The 23,262-nt window shown below is 42.5% G+C and overlaps 1 protein-coding gene across 3 annotated transcripts in view; it reads left to right on the top strand.

Moving 5' to 3' along the window:
- Positions 1 to 23,262, top strand: part of CWF19L2 (CWF19 like cell cycle control factor 2) — a 162,009-nt gene that overhangs the window by 125,433 nt on the left and 13,314 nt on the right. For all 3 annotated transcript variants that reach the window (XM_073338733.1, XM_073338742.1, XM_073338749.1), the window contains 3 exons: positions 10,123 to 10,239; positions 20,230 to 20,385; positions 21,871 to 21,951. In XM_073338733.1, the coding sequence (XP_073194834.1) occupies positions 10,123 to 10,239; positions 20,230 to 20,385; positions 21,871 to 21,951 (354 nt within the window). The remainder of the gene's footprint in view (positions 1 to 10,122; positions 10,240 to 20,229; positions 20,386 to 21,870; positions 21,952 to 23,262) is intronic.

Below are 23,262 nucleotides of genomic sequence, written 5' to 3'. Positions count from 1 at the left end.
AAAATAAATAGATAAAGGACTAAATTTACAAGGAGTGTAAAAAAGCACAGATGTTCTATGGGATTCATACTTTCTGGGGCCAGAAGGGACTGTTGTGATCATCTAGTCTGACCTGTATAACACAGGCCATAGAACTTCCCCAAAATAATTCCTTTTGAACTACAGCATATCTTTATTTTTTTTTAAATGTTGATTTAAGAATTGCTAGTGAGGGAGAATCCAACACAACCCCTGGTAAATTGTTCCTGATTAATTACCCTCACTGTTGTATGCAGTGTAGTTGTAGCTGTGTCAATCCCAGGATATTAGAGAGACAAGGTGGGTGAGGTAATATCTTTTACTGGACTTTCCAGCTTTTTATTCTGCAATACGGCCAATGGGCTCTTAAGACTACCAGACAAAGGTATAACACAATCTAATCGCTGGAAGTTGAAGCTAGACAAATTCCAATAAAATATATTACCTCACCAACCTTGTCTCTCTAATACCCTCACTGTTAAAATTTTAGGCCTTATTTCCAGTCTCAATTTGTCTAGCTTCAACTTCCAGCCATTGTATCATGTTATACCTTTGTCTGGTAGATTGAAGGGCCCATTGGCTGTATTGCAGAAAGAAGAGATGGAATGTGAACTAAACTTTTGCTGAAATGGAGACCCATGAGAGAATGAGTATTAAGGACCAGCACTAAAGATGTTGGAGAAATTAGAAGCTAGTCCAGTATCTGCTTGGCTACATCTAGGGCAGGTTGAATTAACTACCATTACCATCTTTAAAAATAGATATTCTCTATTTTCAAAGCTCAGTGTCAAAGCTACAGTTTTTCTGAATTTGGAAATTTGAGCGAAGTGCCTTTTAGACTCCATTAAGGCTACTCAGTCAACTGAAGGGATCACTTCTCAAGAAGCTGAACTCATTTGTCCCATCACTTTTAATTCTGCTGACCCAGAAAGCAAAGGATGCTAATGAATGCATAGATTCCACCAGAGTTATGAGCATTTGCGTCCTTTATTCTCTCCCTCCCACCACCACACACACAACCTGTAGTGAGAGTATAGATCCAAAGACAGCTATAACTGCTGTTCAGAAGGCTACAGTTAGATTACTTTACAGCTACACAGTGTAGATTGAATCAGGTTAGCATGAAATTGCAGTTTTGATTAAATGCATCTATGTTTAGCATTACCAGTATATGGTATAACATATTGGCTGGCATCTTTTTTATGAGAACTGACACTGTATTTAGGAGAAGGGCCTTGGAATGTACAATGAAAGATGTTGCAATACCATGTTTTGTAAGGTATAATCATCACACAAAATCACTTGTATCATATATTGATTGTAGAGAAATGCTAGCCTCTCCATAGATGAGGCTGAAGAGTTTTTATTGTAAACTTTATTATGATCTTTACTCAGGGGTGAAAGTAATTTAAGGGACATACTGGTATGCAGGGCGGCTCAACCAGAAGTGGCAGGGATGGGTTCAGACTCCCCCAGCCAGCCCTTCAGCGCAGCCCAGCGGTGATTTAAAGGGCACGGGGCTCCTGGCCACTGCTGCCAGTGCTACCCAGGGGCTGCGGCCCTTTAAATCACTGCTGGAGCCCAGGGGCTCCTGCCGGCCGCTGCTACCCCAGGGCTCCATCAGTGATTTAAAGGGATGGAGCCCAGGGCCCTTTAAATTGCTGCCAGATCCCTGGGGAAGCTGCCCTCTGCTGGTACAGTTGGCTGTGTATCTGCTCTTACCAGTGCGCCAGATCAGACAGTACCAGCTTACTTTCACCTCTGTCTTTACTCCCATTTTAACATCATCAAAATGAAACCAATCACACTAAAATTTCACAAGTGCAACTTGTGCTGAAATAGAGTAATTAGGTAAAGTTTGAGCTAAATTAAATACTTATTTTAGATGTATCCATTCAAAGCCCTTGGTAAATGTACATGTGATGGGTTGGACACCCCCCGCCCTGGGAAGCCACCTGATGTACTGGGGTTTCACTGAGCCCGCCTGCTCCACTAGCCTGCGTGCCCTCTCCCTGTTTTGCTGCATCAGGCTCTCCAGCCTCTGGAAGCATACACACACACAGGCAGGGACGCACCAGCTATAGAATCACACAGAGTCTGCAAGCAGCTCTCTATGGGAAGATTCAGCTAGGAAATTGCCCTGCACTCAAGTGCACACCTCCTTTGGGGAGTAAACCCAAGTCTGCACAGCACAAGCTCATGAAAATTTACCCTATCCCTCAATGTGGAGAGAGAGAGATGAACAGCTTCCCCCCCCCCCCCGCCCCATGAATGACACAAACTGGATTATGTTATAAACAACAAATAAGTTTATTAGCTATAAAAGGTAAATTTTAAGTGATTATAAGGGATAGCAAACAGAACAAAGCAGATTACCAAGCAAATAAAACAGAACATGCATACTAAGCTTAAGATCTTAGAGACTGGTTTCAAGAAGTAATTTCTCACCCTAAATCTTGCTTTGGGGGCAGGTTGCAGAAATTCTTGAAGTTTAGCTACCCTGCTTGCAGCTTAAATCTTCAGGCATGTTATTCGCAGACTAGATCCCTTTTCCAGCCTGGGTTCAGTACTCCTCCCCCTTTCCCTTTGTCCTTGTTCCTTAAGTGTGTCCAGCAGTCATCCTGGGTGGGGATTCAGTGAAGAGTGAACCCAGCTCAGCTTACTCCCCAGCCTTAAATAAGATTTACATAAGGCAGGAATCTTTTGTTTCCCACTCTTGACCTCTCCCTCCTTTTAGTGAAAAATTACTAGAAGTTCAAGATGGTGTTTAGTACCAGGTGACATGACCACATGACCTAGTAGTGTCACAGCTACGTCCCAGGACACCTCTCAGGAAGGAGAGAGATTAGTATCTTCAAAGTCTTATTGTTTCTTCCTAGTGGCCCATCAAGGCTGATGGCCTATTGTCATGTGGGTGTTTGCCAAGTACACAAATTGTTACATAGTCAATATTCCTAACTTTAGATTCAGAAATCATACATGCATACAAATTGGATAATCACATTCAGTAAATATAACCTTTCCAATGATACCTTACAAGACCCATCTTGCTTAAAATATATCTGTTATGCCATATCCATATCATAAGCATATTTCTATAAAGAATATGGAGCGTAACATCATGGTACCCAGTGTATTAATAGAAATAAAAATATCCATACCTTGATGACTGAACTGTTGTCTAAATTACAATCCCCTCATCAATATAGAAAGTTCTACCCCTGTACCTTCAAACCTGGGGGAAAAAGCCTAAAAGGGTAGCTAAGCTTTGCTGACCTGAAGCTTAGACAAACTATGCAAATAGATTGGATTTAAGATGGCAGCAACCACAAGCCATGAATTTTGGTCTGTACCAGAATTTCCTTCATCAAAAATTCACATCAGTATCTTCATATTTCAAGCCGCAAGGGAAATGCATCAGATGCAAAGAGTAGAAAGCAAGCAGGGAATCTGGACAGTTGTTTGGGCAAACGTAATTGTGAATTCCCTTGCTTGTGTGTGTAGTTTCTAAAGTGTAACTTGACATTTATTGTCCAAGCTTTCCATTTTTAGTATTTTCTGAGAATTATATAAATAAATGCTCTTTTCCCCTTCTTAAGTAACTGATAAATGTTTACAACCTTAAGGCCAGAGTAACCAAGCTTTTTAAAAAAAAGCAAAACAAAAAAACCTTGCAATAAATATCTAGATATTTGGAAATCTGTTTCTGAGAGATTTTACATGGGGTTTCCAATTCAGAAATACTTCATGCAGTAGAGTTAGGAGATAGTCCTACTCTGAAAATATGTGAGTATTTGATATGCTGAAATCAAATTCTGCCTTCCATTCATGTATGTGAGGGCAGGATAGGCTAGCCCAGTGTTTAAGTCTGTGACATGTAATAAAATTGCATTTGCAATTGTAATGAAATCAAGAATAAAATTGAATCTGATAATTCAATTATTGGTTATGAAGTAAATAGAGACCATTTATTTATTTATTTGGGGTTAAAAACACACTCCCTCCCCAAGTTTGTATACAACCTTCATCCACTCGTAAATTTTTAAATTTAGGTGAAACCCAGTTTCCAATCCATATACTTTACAGAGCCATTTTGAACATGCTATGAAATCTGCATTCACATGTTCAGAGGATTGGTAGTGAGAGCTTCCTGATCCTGATTAACAGATGGAACCTGACTCCATCTTTGCAAATTCTGTGTGTCATATGTTAAGGATGTCCTGCCTTGCAGACCTGGCACAAGGCCTGATTTCTCTTTGGGCAAAACATGCTAGACTATTGATCCCTGAGATAGGAGGAGTGCCTACCTCCTTCTGCCCAAACACAATCAATTATCCATGGGGCTGTCCTATCCAGGCTCCCTTTATTTCATAGAATTGTGGGATTAAATCTCCAAACCCCATACTCTCTTTTGGCTATGTCTACACTACGAAATTAGGTCGAATTTATAGAAGTCAGTTTTGTAGAAATCATTTTTATACAGTCGATAGTGTCCCCACACAAATGCTCTAAGTGCATTTAGTCGGCATTTAGTCGACGGAGTGCGTCCACAGTACCGAGGCAACCGTCGACTTCCGGAGCGTTGCACTGTGGGTAGCTATCCCACAGTTCCCGCAGTCTCCGCCACCCATTTGAATTCTGGGTGGAAATCCCAATGCCTGATGGGGCAAAAACATTGTCGTGGGTGGTTTTGGGTACATATCGTCAGGCACCCCCTTCGCTCCCTCCGTCCGTGAAAGCAACAGCAGACAGTCGTTTCGTGCCTTTTTTCCTGGGTTACCTGTTCAGACACCGTACCACGGCAAGCATGGAGCCTGCTCAGGTAACCGTCACCGTATGTTTCCTGGGTGCTGACAGACGCGGTACTGCATTGCTACACAGCAGCAGCTCATTGCCTTTTGGCAGCAGACAGTGCAGTATGACTGGTAGCCATCGTCGCCGTACTCCAGGGTGTTCTTTTAGCCGACCTCAGTGAGGTCGGTCAGGGGCGCCTGGGCAAATGTGGGAGTGACTCAGCCAGGTCATTTCCCTTTTAAGCTTCGTCTCGTGGCGATTCAGTCCTGCCGGCAGTCCTACTGCACCTTCTTCTGCCGAGCACCCAGGAGATGACAATGGCCAGCAGTCGTACTGCACTGTCTGCTGCCAGCAAGATGTATAAACATAGAAGAAGTGGATCAAAACAAAAAATAGACCAGATTTGTTTTGTAGTCATTTTCTCCTCCCTCTCTCCCTCCATGAAATCAATGGCCTGCTAAACCCAGGGTTTTGAGTTCTATCCTTGAGGGAGCCACTCTGTTTCTCCTTGATGCAAAGCCACCCCCTTTGTTGTTTTTAATTCCCTGTAAGCCAACTCTGTAAGCCATGTTGTCAGTCGCCCCTCCCTCCGTCAGAGCAACGGCAGACAATCGTTTCGCGCCTTTTTTCAGCGCAGACGCCATAGCACTGGGAACATGGAGCCTGCTCAGATCACCGCGGCAATTATGAGCGCTATAAACACCACACGTATCATCTAGCAGGATATGCAGAACCATAACCTGCAAGAAAAGCAAAACCTGGCAAGGAGGAGGCGACGGCAGCGCGGAGAAGAGAGTGATGAGGACATGGACATAGACTTCTCACAAAGTACGGGCCCCTGCAATGTGCACATCATGGTGTCAGTTGGGCAGTTTCATGGCTTGGAACACCGATTCTTGGCCCAGGAAACAAGCACAGAGTGGTGGGACTGCATAGTGTTGCAGGTCTGGGACGATTCCCAGTGGCTGCAAAACTTTTGCATGCGTAAGGGCACTTTCATGGAACTTTGTGACTTGCTTTCCCCTGCCCTGAAGCACAAGAATACCAAGATGAGAGCAGCCCTCACAGTTCACAATCGAGTGGCGATAGCCCTGTGGAAGCTTGCAATGCCAGACAGCTACCGGTCAGTCGGTAATCAATTTGAAGTGGGCAAATCTACTGTGGGGGTTGCTGTGATGCAAGTAGCCAACGCAATCATTGAGCTGCTGCTATCAAAGGTGGTGACTCTGGGAAATGTGCAGGTCATAGTGGATGGCTTTGCTGCAATGGGATTCCCTAACTGTGGTGGGGCTATAGACGGAACCCATATCCCTATCTTGGCTCTGGAGCACCAAGCCACCGAGTACATAAACCGCAAGGGGTACTTTTCAATGGTGATCACAAGGGATGTTTCACCAACATCAACGTGGGATGGCCGGGAAAGGTACATGACTCTCGCATCTTCAGGAACTCTGGTCTGTTTCAACAGCTGCAGCAAGGGACTTACTTTCCAGACGAGAAAATAACCGTTGGGGATGTTGAAATGCCTATTGTTATCCTTGGGGACCCAGCATACCCCTTAATGCCATGGCTCATGAAGCCATACACAGGCAGCCTGGACAGTAGTCAGGAGCTGTTTAACTGTAGGCTGAGCAAGTGCAGAATGGTGGTAGAATGTGCTTTTGGATGTTTAAAAACGCGCTGGCGCAGTTCACTGACTCGGTTAGACCTCAGCGAAATCAATATTCCCACTGTTATTACTGCTTGCTGTGTGCTCCACAATATCTGTGAGAGTAAGGGGGAGACATAGGGCGGGGTGGGAGGTTGAGGCAAATCGCCTGGCCGCTGATTACGCGCAGCCAGACACCAGGGCGGTTAGAAGAGTACAGGAGGGTGCGGTGCTCATCAGAGAAGCTTTGAAAACCAGTTTCAGGAATGGCCAGGCTATGATGTGAAAGTTCTGTTTGTTTCTCATTAATGGAACCCCTCCCCTCCTACCCTGCCCCCTCCCCCCCCCCCCCCCCCCGGTTTCACTCTGCTTTACTGTAAGCTAAGCACCCTCCCCTTCCCCCTTTGATCATCGCTTGCAGAGGCAATAAAGTCATTGTTGCTTCACATTCATGCATTCTTTATTTATTCATCACACAAATAGGGGGATATCTACCAAGGTAGCCCGGGAGGGATGGTGGAGGAGGGAAGCACCAGGTGGGGCGGTGGAGGAGAAAGGACAAGGCCACACAGCACTTTAAAAGTTTAAAACTTTAAAACTTATTGAATGCCAGCCTTCTGTTGCTTGGGCAATCCTCTGGGGTGGAGTGGCTGCGTGGCCAGAGGCCCCCCCACCTCGTTCTTGGGCGTCTGGGTGAGGAGGCTATGGAACTTGGGGAAGAGGGCGGTTGGTTACACAGGGGCTGTCGCGGCGGTCTGTGCTCCTGCTGCCTTTCTTGCAGCTCAACCATAGGCTGGAGCATATGAGTTTGATCCTCCAGCAGCCTGAGCATTGACTCCAGCTTTCTTTCAGCATGCTGACACCACCTACCATCTTCAGCCTGCCACCTCTCCTCATGGTCATATTGTGTTTTCCTGCACTCTGAGATTGTCTGCCTCCACGTATTTTGCTGTGCTCTGTCAGTGCGGGAGGGCAGCATGAGGTCAGAGAACATTTCATCTCAAGTGCATTTGTTTCACCTTCTAATCTTCGCTAGCCTCTGGGAAGGAGAAACATATGCAGCTGGTGGAGGGAAAAAAAAAGGAAGAGGTAGTTTAAAAAGACACATTTTATAGAACAATGGGTAGGACTCTTTCATGGTAAACCTTGCTGTTAACATGACCTAGTGCACGTGCTTTCATTACAAGGTCGCATTTTGCCTCTTATTGAGGATATGCCGGTTTGGTGTGAGAGATAACTCACGCAGGGCCAGACAGCAGAATTTGGCTTGCAGGCAGCCATGGTAAGCCACAGTCTTTTGGCTTCTTTAACCTTCCTAACATCTGGGAATGGTTTCAAACAGCAGCGCCCTCATTTCCCATATGAAGTAGCCATTGGGTTGGCATTTAAAAATGGGTTGGCAATTTAAAAGGAGGGGCTGTGGTTTCCGGTTTTATGTGTAGCAGAAACCCAACTAACCCCCACCACATACACACCCAATTCTGTGAGATGATGGCTTCACCCCTTCCCCCACTGCGTGGCTAACAGCGGGAAAGATTTCTGTTCAGCCACAGGCAAACAGCCCAGCAGGAACAGGCACCTCTGACTGTCTGCTTACTAAAACCACCCTATTTCAACCAGCTGACAATGAATGATATCACTCTCAGAGAGAGAAAGAACGGATGTTTTCTGAATGCCAGCAAACACCGGGACCATAAGCTGCAATGCTTTGTTCTGCAATGATTCCCGACTACGTGCTACTGGCCTGGCATGGTAAAGTGTCCTACCATGGAGGACGGAATAAGGCTGCCCTCCCCAGAAATCTTTTGCAAAGGCTTTGGGAGTACATCCAGGAGAACCTTATGGAGATGTCCCTGGAGGATTTCCGCTCCATCCCCAGACACGTTAACAGACTTTTCCAGTAGCTGTACTGGCCGCAAATGCCAGGGCAAATTAATCATTAAACACGCTTGCTTTTAAACCATGTATAATATTTACAAAGGTAAACTCACCAGGGGTCCCTTCTCCGCCTTCAGGGTCCGGGAGCCGGCCTTGGGTGGATCCAGGTCCAGGGTGATAAACAGATCCTGGCTGTTGGGGAAACCGGTTTCTCTACTTCCTTGCTGTGAGCTATCTACCACCTCCTCCTCCTCCTCCTCCTCATCTTCCTCGTCCCCAAAACCCGCTTCCGTGTTGCCTCCCACTCCTTGGATGGAGTCAAAACACAGGGTTGGGGTAGTGGTGACTGCACCCCCTAGAATGGCATGCAGCTCATCATAGAAGCGGCAGGTCTGGGGCTCTGAACCGGAGCGGCCGTTTGCCTCGCTGGTTTTTTGGTAGGCTTGCCTGAGCTCCTTAATTTTCACGCGGCACTGCTGCGGGTCCCTATTATAGCCTCTGTCCCTCATGCCATTGGAGATTTTTTTCAAATATTTTGGCATTTCGTCTTTTCGAACGGAGTTCTGCCAGCACGGATTCGTCTCCCCATACAGCGATCAGATCCCGTACTTCCTGTTTGGTCCATGCTGGAGCTCTTCTGCGATTCTGGGACTGCATGGTCCCCTGTGATGATGAGCTCTGCATGATGACCTGTGCAGGTGAGCTCGCCATGCTGGCCAAACAGGAAATGAGATTCAGAAGTTCGTGGGCCTTTTCCTGTATACCTGGCCAGTGCATCTGCGTTGAGAGTGCTGTCCAGAGCGGTCACAACTGAGCACTCTGGGATAGCTCCCGCAGGCCAATACTGTCGAATTACGTCCACAGTACCCCAAATTCGACCCGGCAAGGCCAATTTCAGCGCTAATCCCCTCGTTGGGGGTGGAGTAAAGAAATCTATTTTAAGAGCCCTTTAAATCGGAAAAAAGGACTTCGTTGTGTGGACGGGTGCAGGTTTAAATTGAGATAAACCTGCTAAATTCGACCTAAACTCGTAGTGTAGACCAGGCCTTTGAAATCTGGCACAAATAATAACCAAGTACTAATGATTTTACATTATTTAAGGAGCTATACTTCAGCTCAAGTTTTATTCTGAGTATCTGCTTGTTTCTCTTGATATTTATAAATTGTACAAAATTACTAAATATCTGAAACACTTTTAATATAGACTTTGCTTTTTACCATTCCCCCCAAATTCCTCACGCTTTATTTTGAATTCTTTTTACTTTATTTAAAATTAATAATAATAAACGAAAAAAGTAAAAATACTCTCCTTTTTTTTTTATGTGAGTTTGTAACCACAGTAGACTGAACAATTCTATTTGGGTTAATACTTAGTAGAAATGCTGTTACCACATTGTCTTGATCCTACTAGTATTGTTTTAGCAAAGTATATATGATATGCAAAGGGCCCAGTCTAAGTCACTTAGCACCCTCCACTCCTATTGATGATTTTGGGGTTGTGGTGGCTCTGGGCTTCTCAGGATCAGGCCCAAAGGAATCTAAGAACCTCGGTCACCATGTTCATCAGGTTAACTGACTTGCAAGAAGCCTATTGTTTGTTTAATTTAAATCGGCTTAAATATGATTTTCTTCCTTTAAACATTGTTGGAAGAGGACAAATGCCTTTTAGATTAAATTTCAGTAAAATCCCATGTTCCTCACCTTTAGCTGGATTAAAATGTTTTTTGACATTGGAAATAAATTAGTATTTTTGTGACTGGGAGTGAAAATGTTTCTTTGTGTAGGTATTCTTATCCTTGCCGAACTGTCAGTCCCTTACTGAAGGCCACTGCGTGATAGCCCCTTTGCAACACTACACTGCTGCCACTCTTCTGGATGAAGACATCTGGGAAGAAATCCAGGTCAGCAAAGCACTGCTATTTATTACATCTGTGGAGATAGCTCGTTTTCTAGCTACTTTTTAATATTTTGATTAATATATTAATATACTTATTGTAAGTGACTGTTGCTTCCGATCCACAGCCCCTGGGGGGCTTTTGAGGTTGCTTGGGTTTTCTCTGTTTTCCATTCTGAGGTTTGAGCTGGTTCTGGCTGTGGACTGAACTATCTCACTTCAGGGACACTCCCCCGCCCCCTTGTATGGAATTCCATCCTTGCTAAATACACCAGAGTTCGCTAGTTGTCCTCAAGAGATAGTGTAAGGGATAACATTTTCAAAAGCATCAAAGTGACTTAAGCAGTTAAGTCTCATTGAAAGTCAGTGAAACGTAAGTGCTTCTGAAAATTTTACTCATGGTCTTTCTATTTGAGTTAATTAATCTGTTTGATCTTTTTGTCCTCCCTCTTTCACATGATATCTTGAGTTATTTTTACTTTGCCCTTCCTTCAGCTTCTACTTTTTTGTTCATTAGGCTCAGTTTTACATTAGTTGCCCTTTTTAAATCTTTGAATAACACTCACATACTGGTACAATGATGAGCTGTACACAAATTTTTAAAAAATGTGCAATATCAGATGTCATGTTACCAGTTTTTGTGACCAAAATATCTTGTCTTAATGTTACTTTAATAAGTGCCTAGTTATGATATATATTATAATATATGGTTGTGCCAGTTTTTCAGATTCTTATATTCACTGCTGGTATTTTTATAAGTAACTTGGGCATTAATTGTGTCAAGAGCTGGAAAGCCAAGTGGTTCACCAGTTTGCCAATCCTGGTTAATAGGATTTCACATTCAATGTGTTTCTCATTATCTTATTCCTTTGATTTAGCTTGTTGTAGGCCTAGTTTCTGATATTCCTTCAAAGCATTATACATATTTATAGATATTTATAGATACATATCTACTGATGAATCTTGTCCAGGAAGTTTTTCAGTCAAAGGCACCTGGCCAGCAAATATGGGAAAGATCAAGACTTCAGAAGAGAGTGACTGAACCAGTCATTTCTTCACTCTGACTTCAATGGTCAAAAGTGCCCAAAAAGGAAAATATCATATTTTTCAATATTCCCTGTAATTTTTTACATCCGTGTGCAGAATAAATTTTGTTGTGTGTATCAATATGGAGGTGATGTGTGGCGGGGGTGGAGCTGGGGGGTTCGGAGTGTGGGAGGGGGCTCAGGGCTGGGGCAGAGGGTTAGGGTGTAGTAGGTGACGGCTCTGGCTGGGGGTGCAGGCTCTGGGGTGGGGCCAGGGATGAGGGGTTTGGGGTGTAGGAGGGGGCTTAGGGCTGGGGCAGAGGGTTGAGGTGCAGGGATGTGGGAGGGGGCTCCAGCTGGTGGAGTGGGCTCTGGGGTGGGACTGGGAATGAGGGGTTTGGGGTACAGGCTGCCCTGGTGCTGGGGCAGGGCGAGAGTACTCACCCCAGCCCTCTTTCGTCGCCACTACCCAGGGCCGGGGTAGCTCCGGGACCATGGCCGTGGGACAGGCATCTCTCCCCGGCCGGAGCAGCTCCAGGATTGAGGCTAGGGGAGAGGCACCACTCCCTGCCAGGGCAGCTCTGGGGCTGGGGGAAAGGCACCTCTCCCTGCTGCAGCTCTGCATGCCCCCTACCTCTTTTCTCTCCAGTTCAGGCCCTTGTGGCTTCGCAGATTTGTGGCCTTGATAGCTTGCTGCCTGGCCGCGCTCTTGCTTTTTCCATGTTAAAGATCTTTAAAGCCAAGGGTTAAAGCAGACATACCAAATGTAGAAAGAGATTTTATGAAATGTAATGATGTAGCTCAAAGGCCGTCCACTAAGAAATCCATAGCAAACAGCCTTGGAATCTTAACATGCAACTTGTCTTGTAGGAGATTTACTTCAATTCAGGGCAACTTCCATTCAATGGCATGGGTATCCTGAAAAACAGACATCCCATACCTGAATGACAGGTGTAATTTTAAGGCCCAAGAACTAAAGGACAAAAGACTGTGAAGAAAAAATTTACTTAAAGGTGTAGGAGTGTGACAGCTGTGTTTTTCAACATAGTAGCAAATCATCTAATGAAATCCCACTGGAAGTAGGCTCAGCAGGAGCGGTTGCTATTTATTGTATATTGTTTGTATTATCATAGCACCCAAATGTCCTAATCAGGATGGGATTCTATTGTACAGTAACTGCTCACTTAATGTCCCAGTTACGTTCTTGAAAAAATGCAACTTTAAGCAAAATGATATTAAGTGAATCCAATTTTCCCATAAGAATTAATGTAAATAGGGCAGTTAAGTTCCAGGGAAATTTTTTTCGCCAGACAAAAGACATTATATACATATACAGTATAAGTTTTAAATAATTTCAAACAATTTGATACTGTATTCACCAGTGATGATTGTGAAGCTTGGTTAGGCAGGGGTGTCACAGGGTCAGGGCACAGGGGCTTGCTTCGCTCCACCCACTGAGCGTTCCAGCTGGGGAGCGGGGTCGGGGTGCGGGGGCTTGCCCTACTCTGCCTGCCCAGCGTTCCAGCCAGGGAGCAGGCAAGCCCCCACGCCCCTACCCTGGTCCCCGGCAGGAGCGCCGAGCGGGGGGAGCCAAACAACGTTATAAGGGAACATTGCAGGACTCTAAGGGAGTATGTTTTCTAATAGACCAGTGACCTAATAATGAAACAATGTTAACCGGGACAACGTTAATTGAGGAGTTATTTTACAAAGTGCTGTAGAAATCACACAGACTTCTTGCTCCAAAGACCTTAAAATGTCGTTTGAAAAAAAAAAATGCTGCAAGTAGCAAATAAGAGACAGAAAAGATAATGTGGGACCCAGAGTAATAGTAAAAAAAATAAAAATAAAAATAAAAAAAATTATAGTTACATTCATAGATTCCAAAGCCAGAAGGGACCATTGTGATCATCTAGTTTGACTTTCTGCATAACACAAAGAACTTCAGAATAATTCCTAAAGCACATCTCTTTTTAAAAAAATCATCCAATCTTGATTTAAAAATTGTCAGTGATGGAGAATGAACAGCTTCAACTTTGTTATTCTGTCATGTTCTATGTTTCTATTTACATAAGGTTCTGGAGGCAGTCACTGGTCCACTTCTGGGTCTTCCCTCCTGCTGAACACACTGGTCTTGCTTAACAAATAATAATGGCACTCAAAACTGCCAGTACCCTATCCCTGCATGTTGTAACTCAGATGAATTTCTAGATGATACAAGGTTTCTGAGAAGCAGCCGTGTTAGTCTGTATTCGCAAAAAGAAAAGGAGTACTTGTGGCACCTTAGAGACTAACACATTTATTTGAGCATAAGCTTTCGTGAGCTATGTTAGTCTCTAAGGTGCCACAAGTACTCCTTTAGATTATACAAACTATTCTGGATGTGAATGAATTGACTGTGCAAACAACCCTGTAAGAGACGTAGAAAGGTATTCTGGGGGATGTGTGGTGGTGCAGAAAATTAGTCCTTGACATGTAGAATGACCTGATTGTGTATGCAATCATAGTAATTGCACATTCAGATTAGGAATGCAATTACATGTGATACATTAGAGGGGGGTAAATGTCAGCTCTGCAATACATTAGTGAATATGAACAAAAAACAATAGTTGACTTAAAAAAAAATTGCATATTGGCAAAGAAAAAATAGTTTGAGAATGGAATTGGACAAAGATGAGGTAATTCAGCCATAGTGTCGGACATTAAATTGTACTCTTGCTAAACAGGGAAGGAAAGGAAAGAAATCCTGCTTCATACAGTATTTTTCCTTGAAAAATTAAATCTCAAATAGGAAGTAAAATCAACGTGGCAATAGGGGAAAAAATAGAGCAAAAGTTATAGCATATGCTGAAAAAAATCAAAATTGTAAAGGGAGAACAGTGATGTAATGACTGGATAGGGATTTAAAAGACGTGGACATGGATAAAAAGTATATGGGTGTTAAATACTGCAAAACAGAGTAACTCCGCTAACAATAACTATAACTATATATATTATAAAAAGAAAAGGAGGACTTGTGGCACCTTAGAGACTAACCAATTTATTTGAGCATGAGCTTTCGTGAGCTATGTGTAATAGCTAAATAAAAGCTTGTGTATTTTCAGGAAATAGTGGCAAGTCAGGAAACAAACATAGAAAAATAAGAGGGATTTTCTTTCTTTAGTCCAGCGGTTCTCAACCAGGGGTCAGTGACCCCTTGGGGGTCCACCAAAATAAACTAGAGAGCAGGGCTGCTGTTAGACTTGCAGGGGCCCAGAGCAGAAAGCTGAAGCCTGAGCTCAGCTGCCTGGGGCTGAAGCCAAAGTCTGTGCAACTTAGCTTCACGGGGCACCCTGTGGCATGGGGCCCCAGGCAATTGCCCTGCTTGCTACTCCCTAACTCCAGCCCTGGCTTTTAATCTATTGGATATACCAAAAAAAAAAACAACCCCACCCCAAAAAACCCAGTTGTTGTGGCACAAGTGGGCTGTGGAATTTTTATAGTATGTTGGGGGAGCCTCAGAAAGAAAAAGGTTGAAAACCCTTGCTTTAGTCTACAAATCAACATCTGGAAATGCATTGGAGCGGTGGGGGTATAAAAAGGTTAGAGGCTCTTAAACTTGGCAGTTCATCAGATCTAGATAATTTACATACTTTTTAAAAAACCCTAAATGACTAGGGGGTTGGGGAATGGAGAAGCTTTGTTAAACATTTTCACACGTTCAGAAGAAAGTTTGTGAGAGCACAAAATGGCTTTAAAAACCTTTTTTGGAGGAAAAACTAGAGACATTTAGTTTGATATCAGCTATGGAAGGAGTATGATTCCCTATGTGCCTGTAGTTATGCAGTAATCCTGCTATTGGAAATAGGGTGCATGCTGAGAAATTGAATAGTTTAGGAGTGATCTCTGGAACAGCTGGTGAACATATCTTGATTAAGGACAGATGAGAGGAGGACATTTGAGAATGATGAAAGAGAATAAATGGACATATATTTTAGACTTTTAGGGCTTTTCTACATGGGGAAGTTAGTGTGCACTAAAGATATGAATTTACAGCACATTAATTACTCTGTACTAGCTCTCTATGTGGACACTTAAGTGTGTTAAAAGTGTATTTCTGCACCTTAGCTTAATACATTTTAAAGTGACTAAGGTAAATGGCCTGAGGGCACTCTTACTGCAAACTAAGTGTGTCCATGTGGGGACTTAAATACTGTAAAACAAAATAAATTCTGGCAGAGAGATGCTGCAGTTATGCCTTTTGCCCACCGGGGGTGGGGGATCTTCTCCCAGCCTGAAATGCTGACAAACCTCAGACTCGCAGAGGGAGAGAGAGAGGTTCTAACACAGGGGGTTGTGACCCCTTAGGGGGCCGCAAGGTTATTACATGGGGAGGGTCGCAAGCTATCAGCCTCCACCCCCAAACCCTGCTTCGCTTCCAGCATTTATAATAGTGTTAAATATAAAAAGAAGTGTTTTTAATTTATAAGGCGGGGGTCGCACTCATCGGTTTGCTGTGTGAAAGGGGTCACCAATACAAAAGTTTGAGAACCACTGAGCTATGGGGAAGGTGCATCTCGGGGTTTGGTTTTGTTTTCAAAGATGTGTAACTCTTGAGTATTTTTTAAGAATAAAGTGACTGTAGTTAAGAAATTCCTTTGCTAAGCCTGTGTTCCTTGCTTACCTGCCATGTTGTCCCAGAAGGAGTTAAACAAGTAGTGGAGTGCCCTTAGCCTGATGGAGCTCTGGGAGATCATGTGAAAGCAACTAGGCAGCTTGGAAGGTCTCAGACACTGGTTTCAGGGTCTAGGGCGGTGGTTGGGTTGTGACCCTGTTTTAATGGGGTCGCCAGGGCTGGCTTAGATTTGGTGAGGTCCGAGGCGGAAGCCAGAGCCCAACCGTCGAAGCCAAAGCCTGAGGACGTCAGCCCTGGGCAGCAGTGCTCAGGTTACAGGTCCCCCACACACAGGGCAGTGGCTTTGGCCCTCCCCCACCCAGGAGGCAGGACTCAGGCAGGCTCAGGCTTTGGTCCCGTCCCCCCAATTGGGGTTGTGTAGTAATTTTTGTTGTTAAAAGGGGTCACGATGCAATGAAGTTTGAGAACCCCTGGTCTAGGGAAAACTGGGTGGTTCCAAGAGATAAGAGGTCTGAGCCCAGTAGTGTGAGCTAAGGCCCCAGTGCTAAAAACAGTGATGAGACTCTACCCAGAGCTATTTGGCTTGGAAGCATGTGGGTCCCGGTGATTGGGTCCACTCAGAACAGATTGGTGACTATAGGGAGTGGTATTGAGCCAGGTTAAAACAGTTATTTTTTCCACTTCCAGCAAATCAGAACTCCAGTCCCAGGGTACAGGCCTTGCAACAATAGGTCCACGATTGTATTTGTGTTACAGCAGAGGAAACAAAGGTTACCTGTAAATATAACCTTTTCATGCTACAAAGAGATTAGCCATGGAGTTCTGTAGTAGTTAGAACTATTGCTGCTATTTTATTTTTTGTCTTAACACTAGGGTGATTACAGTGAAAGCAAGTGTGTCAAGTTTGCAGATGCTACTGAATTGGGTCTGTTATAAAGGTGTCTTCAGTTCAGTGAATGGATAATACAGAATAACAAAAGAGAGAGCATTTGTTATACATAAAAGTGATGTACAACACTAGGAATGAGCAATTACTGCAAAAGTATTCCAAAATTTTTATTCAAGTGACCCACTGGAGTGACTTTTACAGCATTCACAGCTATTTGTTTTTCATGACCATCCATACAATGACTTTTTTGCCTATCAATCTGTAGCCCAATGGACGAACTCTCCAGATGCTCACTGGCCTGGGGCTGAATGAGAGCAGAGTCATCTTAATCACCACATACATACAAACACTATACAGACTCAGTAATTCTGGGACTGCATAGCAGTATTCTCCCATCTGGGGCCCAGAGAAAGTGCAGAGACAATTTAAAAGTGGGCATTTCCTGTTACCAGCTTTAAACCCCTGGGCCAAACCTGGCTGTCCTTACTCTGGCAAAACTCCAATGGAAATAAAATAAGTTTTAAATCTTCTTCTGAATTCTACATCTGATAGGATCAGTGTCCTAACATTAAAAAGTGCAGTGCTGATAGAATATGTATTGTACCTCTATATTTGTTATATATTATACTGCCTGGTTTTGAGCGCAGAAAATACTGCATCTGTTACTATAATTTAATGATAGGTAAACTTCAAAAGGATTGTTCTAGGTAAGAATCCTAAAGGTTTGGATTCTTAAACCAGATCTCAGCTAAACTAGCCAGTCCCATTTGGAAATTTTGTCAGGAAATATTGAGAGAGAAGGCATTCTTGTAATTCTTTTTTATGGATGGGACAAAAATACCACGGTAATGGCCTTTCTTGCTGTTTAGACACCACTGATTGAGAACTACAGAGTGTAGAATTGTGCATAAATGTGGAGGAAAGGTTCAACTTTTAAAATATATTAAAAAGGGGAAGGAGGTCCAATTTGAAAGATGGAACAAAAAATATTTCTTTATCCCAACCAGTGTGGTCACCTCTCATTGTAAATTGTGGAATATACAATGATAGAGAGGGTTAAAATGTTCGGGATAATATAAGAATCAAACCCAGAGGGGCTTTGGAGCTCGATCCAACTCCAATTAAATTCAGTGCAAAGATTCCCGTTGACTACAGTAAGAGTAAGACCAGACCCTTACTTTACAACTGAGCAAACTTTTGTGACCCAAAGGCAATATTTTACACTGCTATTGTTTGGGGGGAAGCATAAAAATAAAATAAACTGGCCGGGCAGTTTGATTATATTTTAAGTTTTTGTAAATAGTTTATTGATGTTCATATTGCTCTGCAAGTCGCATCTTTTGGCTAATTATTATCTCTGGGTAGTTTTTCTTATGATGGCCTTCTATTTAATTTGTCACATGTCCAGCAGCCAAAGTAATGTGAGTATAAAAATCATTTAAATATAAAGTGTGTAAACCTTTGCTTATACTATGGTAATTTATTAAAATGCTCTGTTGTATGCTGTTGGGAACTGTTTTTCACTTTTGTCTTGAGTTATATGGTGGTTTTTAGGCCTTTCAGAATTTGAAAAAACAGAGCGTACTAAGTATACTAAGAGTATACTAAGAAATGGCAGGCTGGCTGTTACTCAATATAAACTGTATCTGAAGATCCTTTGAGCTTTTGGAATGTACTGTGTTTAGTATTGCTGGATTGTAGCGGTAAGACAGTAGTGTATCACACCTGGTTTTTGGTTTAATGCTCCCCTAAATTCCCTTGGAGGAATGTGGCATTAATGCAAATGCAGAGGGAGCAATGTGGTGGCACTGAAGGTGGCGTTTTCTAAGGCATCAACTGTTACATTAAATTTTCACTCAGAAACTTGGCATGATGTAACAAATAGCAGTGATTATTGTGCAATCCTTGGAGCTATTGGCCAGGGAAGGAAAGATACTGATATTTATTTTAAATACCATTACCACTTGCACACCCTCACACCAATATTCTTATTTTGCAACACCTAGCCTACCTCAGTAGCCTTGTCACAGCAGCTACAAGGTAGTTGTGCCTTTATAGAGAATTAGGGATGAGCTGGGAAGCCAAGGGAGAGGGAAGTTTCACACGGCCTTTATTCAGATATGTTCAAAATAATTTTACAGGCATCTGTCATCCACTAGAGGAAAAAAATAACTGAGAGGAAGAATCCAATCGTCTGCTGGTGATACTCAGCCTGACATCAAAATTCTAGGGCTAGTTAAGGATGAAAAAGCTGAGTTCGAAAATATTAAGAGAGGCTCCTTCTCATGCTTACAGTTTATTCTGCTCCTTTCTAAATGTAACCTTGTAGTTTGATGGATTTGGGCAGAAACTTCTTGTGATTTGTAGTGTGCTAGTTGTGTATTTTGAAAGGATGAGGCATCAGATTTTTGATGGAAAACATTAAGCTACTTCTGTTTCATTTTTATTTTTCATTTTTCTGCTTTTGGTTAATTAAAAAAAAAAAGAGGAGGAATTAGGCCATTCTGCAGCTTCCCACTCTAAGGAACTCATTTGTCCCAGGTCTTGGTAGTAAATGTAATATGGAGAAAGGGGTAAACTAGAGACTCTACTTGACTCCTCTCCACAGACACAAAAGTTCTATTGCAAGCAGCTGTGTGGATAAGACCTATGAAGGAAAGTATTTGTCTATTCCAGAGCAAGCATTGAAAAGTATCTGGATCAGTTAAGAGTATCTTATGTGACTAGATCTGAACAGTAAAATGTTTAGTCAGTGGACTGACGAGAGAAAGTTTCACTTGCTATCGTACGGTCTTAAAAAAGAAGTGAGTTTGTCCCCCACACTCTGGCTCTGTATGCAATTGCGATGGTATACAGAAGTTGTAAAAGCGCTGCAGCAGGCCAGGGAATAACATCCCTGGCATAGGCATTGAGCCACCTTAAACAGCCCTACACAAGCCCCCTTCAAGCCGCAGTGCAGGGGATATGCCAATGGCAGGCCTGTAGCACATAATGAAAGATAATTCCCACCTCCCCTCCCAATTTATTACTAGTTTACAAGGCAAATGTATTTCTGTCCCTCATGTTGCTAGCTAAGAGTGTTGAATAGTGATCCCCAACTCTTATGGAGTGATTTTCATCCGTAGATCCCAAAGCGCTTTTCAAAGGAGACCAATATCATTATCCCCATTTTACAGATGGGGAAACTGATGCATAAAGAGATGAAATGGCTCATCCATGGTTACCCTGCAAGGCCAATGGCCAAACTGGGAAGAGAATTGAGGTCTCCTGAGTCCTAGTCCAGTGCTCTGTATACTTGATCATGTCCAGTTGTGGTAGTCTCGGGTCTTTGAATCATTCTGGCTGTTCATTCCTAGGGTTAGTTTCTCCATACCATGCAGCAGTGTTGTTGTTAGTGAGACTGGAGCTTTTAGTTCCAGAGTTTGGGGTTTTTTAAACATTTCCATTTATAATCTTTTTCTCTTACAGATGTTCAGAAAGGCCTTGGTAAAGATGTTTGAATCTAAAGAATTGGATTGTGTCTTCCTAGAGACAAACATGAGTATAAAGAAACGATATCATATGGTATATGAATGCATTCCTCTCCCAAAAGAACTGGGGGATATGGCTCCCATCTACTTTAAGGTATTTAAAAAGTGGTTAATCTTCAGTCAGTTCAGTGGCTTTCCCATATTCCTTTTATTTCTGACTTCTTGAGTATAGCTGTTGAAAAACACATCTTTTTTGCCTATCAAGGTATAACCCGTGGTGTTAGAATAGCTGTGTCCTATTAACCCCGCATCAGGAACTATAGCAGGGTTTGAACCTCTCTTTAGACAGGTGAGCCGGTGGAAGAGCTGTTCTTCTCTGTGCAGGGTTCTAATATCTGACACTCTGTTAGATTCAACAAGAAGCTGAATTCCTTGCAGGGCTATAAGAGTTTGCGATATCATTAATTCCTGCAGGAGAAACTCAAAACCCAAAATGGGTCTTAGCAGGTTAGTAAAAAAGGATTTTCAAACATTTTAACATGTGGGAATTTATACCATTTAGATGTATCTATGTGTTCTATCTAGGTGTGGAAGGAACACTGCTTCCCCACTTCACACTGCAGAGTGCTCCACATCTGCTGCTGCAGCTCAGCGGCTGCCTTACCCTCCGCACTGCCTGTGTCCCAGCTCTGTAGGGAGCAATAATCAGTGAATGTACATAGTAGCAGCTCCAGTGCCTGGCTGTGCTCTCTTCTTCCCCCCGACCAGAGGGGGTGGTCCCCATAGGCTTGTCAGAATCGACTTCCCATAGCAATAAACAGCGTATGGGGCCCTCTGTGCCTGCAGACATGGATAGTGCCTTGCTTCTTGAGGTTTTTTGAGTTTCCCTGGAATGAAATTACATTTTGTTTTGTTTCCAACAACATGTAACAGTCAATCTGACTAGTGCAGACACAGTAACTTGCTTTCACCACATGTGAAATTTTCCACCTGTTTGGTTTCATTAAATATCAAACTAGATGCTGTTAAACCTTTCTTTCCCTTTAAACAATAAAAGGAATGTAATGCACAAGATCTAATTCAGAGTTATTTGAACATAACAAGTGTTTCTACTATTAAAATACATCACAACTGACATGTAAAATGTAGGTGCAGCAGATTCCATTCCCATACTATGAGGGCAGACACGTAGCATTATAAGTCTTTGAATGCCAGTAGCCTTCTAAGTTGGATTCTACTGCAGAAAAGAACAGTAAAATTTAATGAACTTATAAGTGGCTTTTAGTAAGCATGGTGATAGGAATGTGTGACCTATGACTTTTGTATTCTCTATTAAATTGAAAGTTCTTGTTGAATATCATTTGTTAGGCAAAAGTTAGATTGTGGTTATAAAACTAAAGAAGTAAAAGAAACAGAATTAAATGACTATGTGAACATTGCCCACTATTTCTATAAAATATTTACGTTCTGAAAATTGCAGAAATGTTGCCAAAAATAAAGCTACTTCCTTAGCAGAGAAATTATTGGTATTCACATTGCATAGTATACCTCATCATTTACTTTATCACATTAAAAAGTTACACTTTGTGCTTTGCTGTGTGAGGGGCTGTTTTCACATTTAGATACAATGCTTTTACAGAAAGCTATACTGGAGTCTGATGAAGAGTGGTCCATGAACAAGAAGTTGATTGATCTTTCTTCAAGGGATGTCAGGAAGTCTGTAAGTACTGAAGCTCATTTAACGTGAAATGTTCGTATGGTCAGTCAACCTCTAAATCAATGTGTACCTCAGAAAGAGAGAGAGAGACCAATTAGGTGAGAGGGCCAAGTCCCATGGAATAAACACAGATGAGGAAGACATGATGGGTATTAGGGGCCTGATCCAACTTACATTTAAGTCAATGAAAAGATTATCATTTATTCCAGTAGGCATTGGATTGGACTTAAAGTACTAGCTGAGATCAAATTGCTGGTTGCAGGCAATTCCTAGCACCATATCCTTATAAACAATTTAAAAAACTGAGGGGAGAACCTAAGGGAGGTTGGTTACTGGGCTAGAAAAATGGTGGTATAATTTTGCGTGCGCCCAGTATGGACTACTATCCTGTTACAGTACATACTGGAAATTTCAGGTATAAATACCAACCCTATTTTTAAAAGGAGAGAAAAATAATGTATCTATCTGTACAGCATCTTTATATCGAGAAGTTATTAACGGAACAGCACCAGGCTTTTTAGGTTTAAAAACTGGCCTACCTTGACAGCAGTCTCCTGTTGAAGTTACCCGTTAGAAATCCATGACATGAGCCTGGGTTGCACCGGGCAATTTTGGCCCACATGCACATGCAATATGTTGTTAGAAACACACAGGATCTATTGTGTGTTACTACGTAATGGTACGTTGCATGTCTTCTCAAGATAGATATATAGTTTCAGCAGCAGCAATCAGTTTGTGCGGGGTGGAAAAAGATGGAATCAGAAGACGAGACCTTCAACATTAGACCACTTTTGAGGCAGGTCAGTTTTTAGACTAACAACCTTGAAGATGTCCCTTTTAAATGAAGAAAGCGTCTCAAGCGTGAAATGTTACACAGTTGAGTAATTTTAACATTTTCATTTCTGTCAGTTCACTGTAGGGCTTGAGCCTCCTTAGATCTTAAATCTTTCCAGAGCTTTCTTAGTTTCATAAAGTATTCTGTCTGCTTCATTAGTTACCTTGTCTATTCCTGACAAAACACCTATCTCTCTACTACTATTTTCTTTAATGCAGTTGTCTCTTCTCTTGTTAAAAGCCATTTATATTCTTTATTATCCTGTTGTGCTGATACCATGGATTTTGTGTGGTCTCAGTAAGCCATGGTATTTTAGGTCATCAAATTCATTGATTTGTCTTTTTATTTCATAATCCATCTCTTAGTATTACCAACTCGTTATTTCTTAGAATGGGTCTGCTCAGTGATCTTATTGAGGATCTTTAAAAACAACAAGGAGTTCGGTGGCACCTCAAAGACTAACATCTTTATTTGGGCAT

Source organism: Lepidochelys kempii, chromosome 1 (genome assembly GCF_965140265.1).
Source record: "Lepidochelys kempii isolate rLepKem1 chromosome 1, rLepKem1.hap2, whole genome shotgun sequence".
Classification (NCBI taxonomy): Eukaryota; Metazoa; Chordata; order Testudines; family Cheloniidae; genus Lepidochelys; species Lepidochelys kempii.
This window is presented reverse-complemented; position numbering and strand designations above follow the sequence as displayed.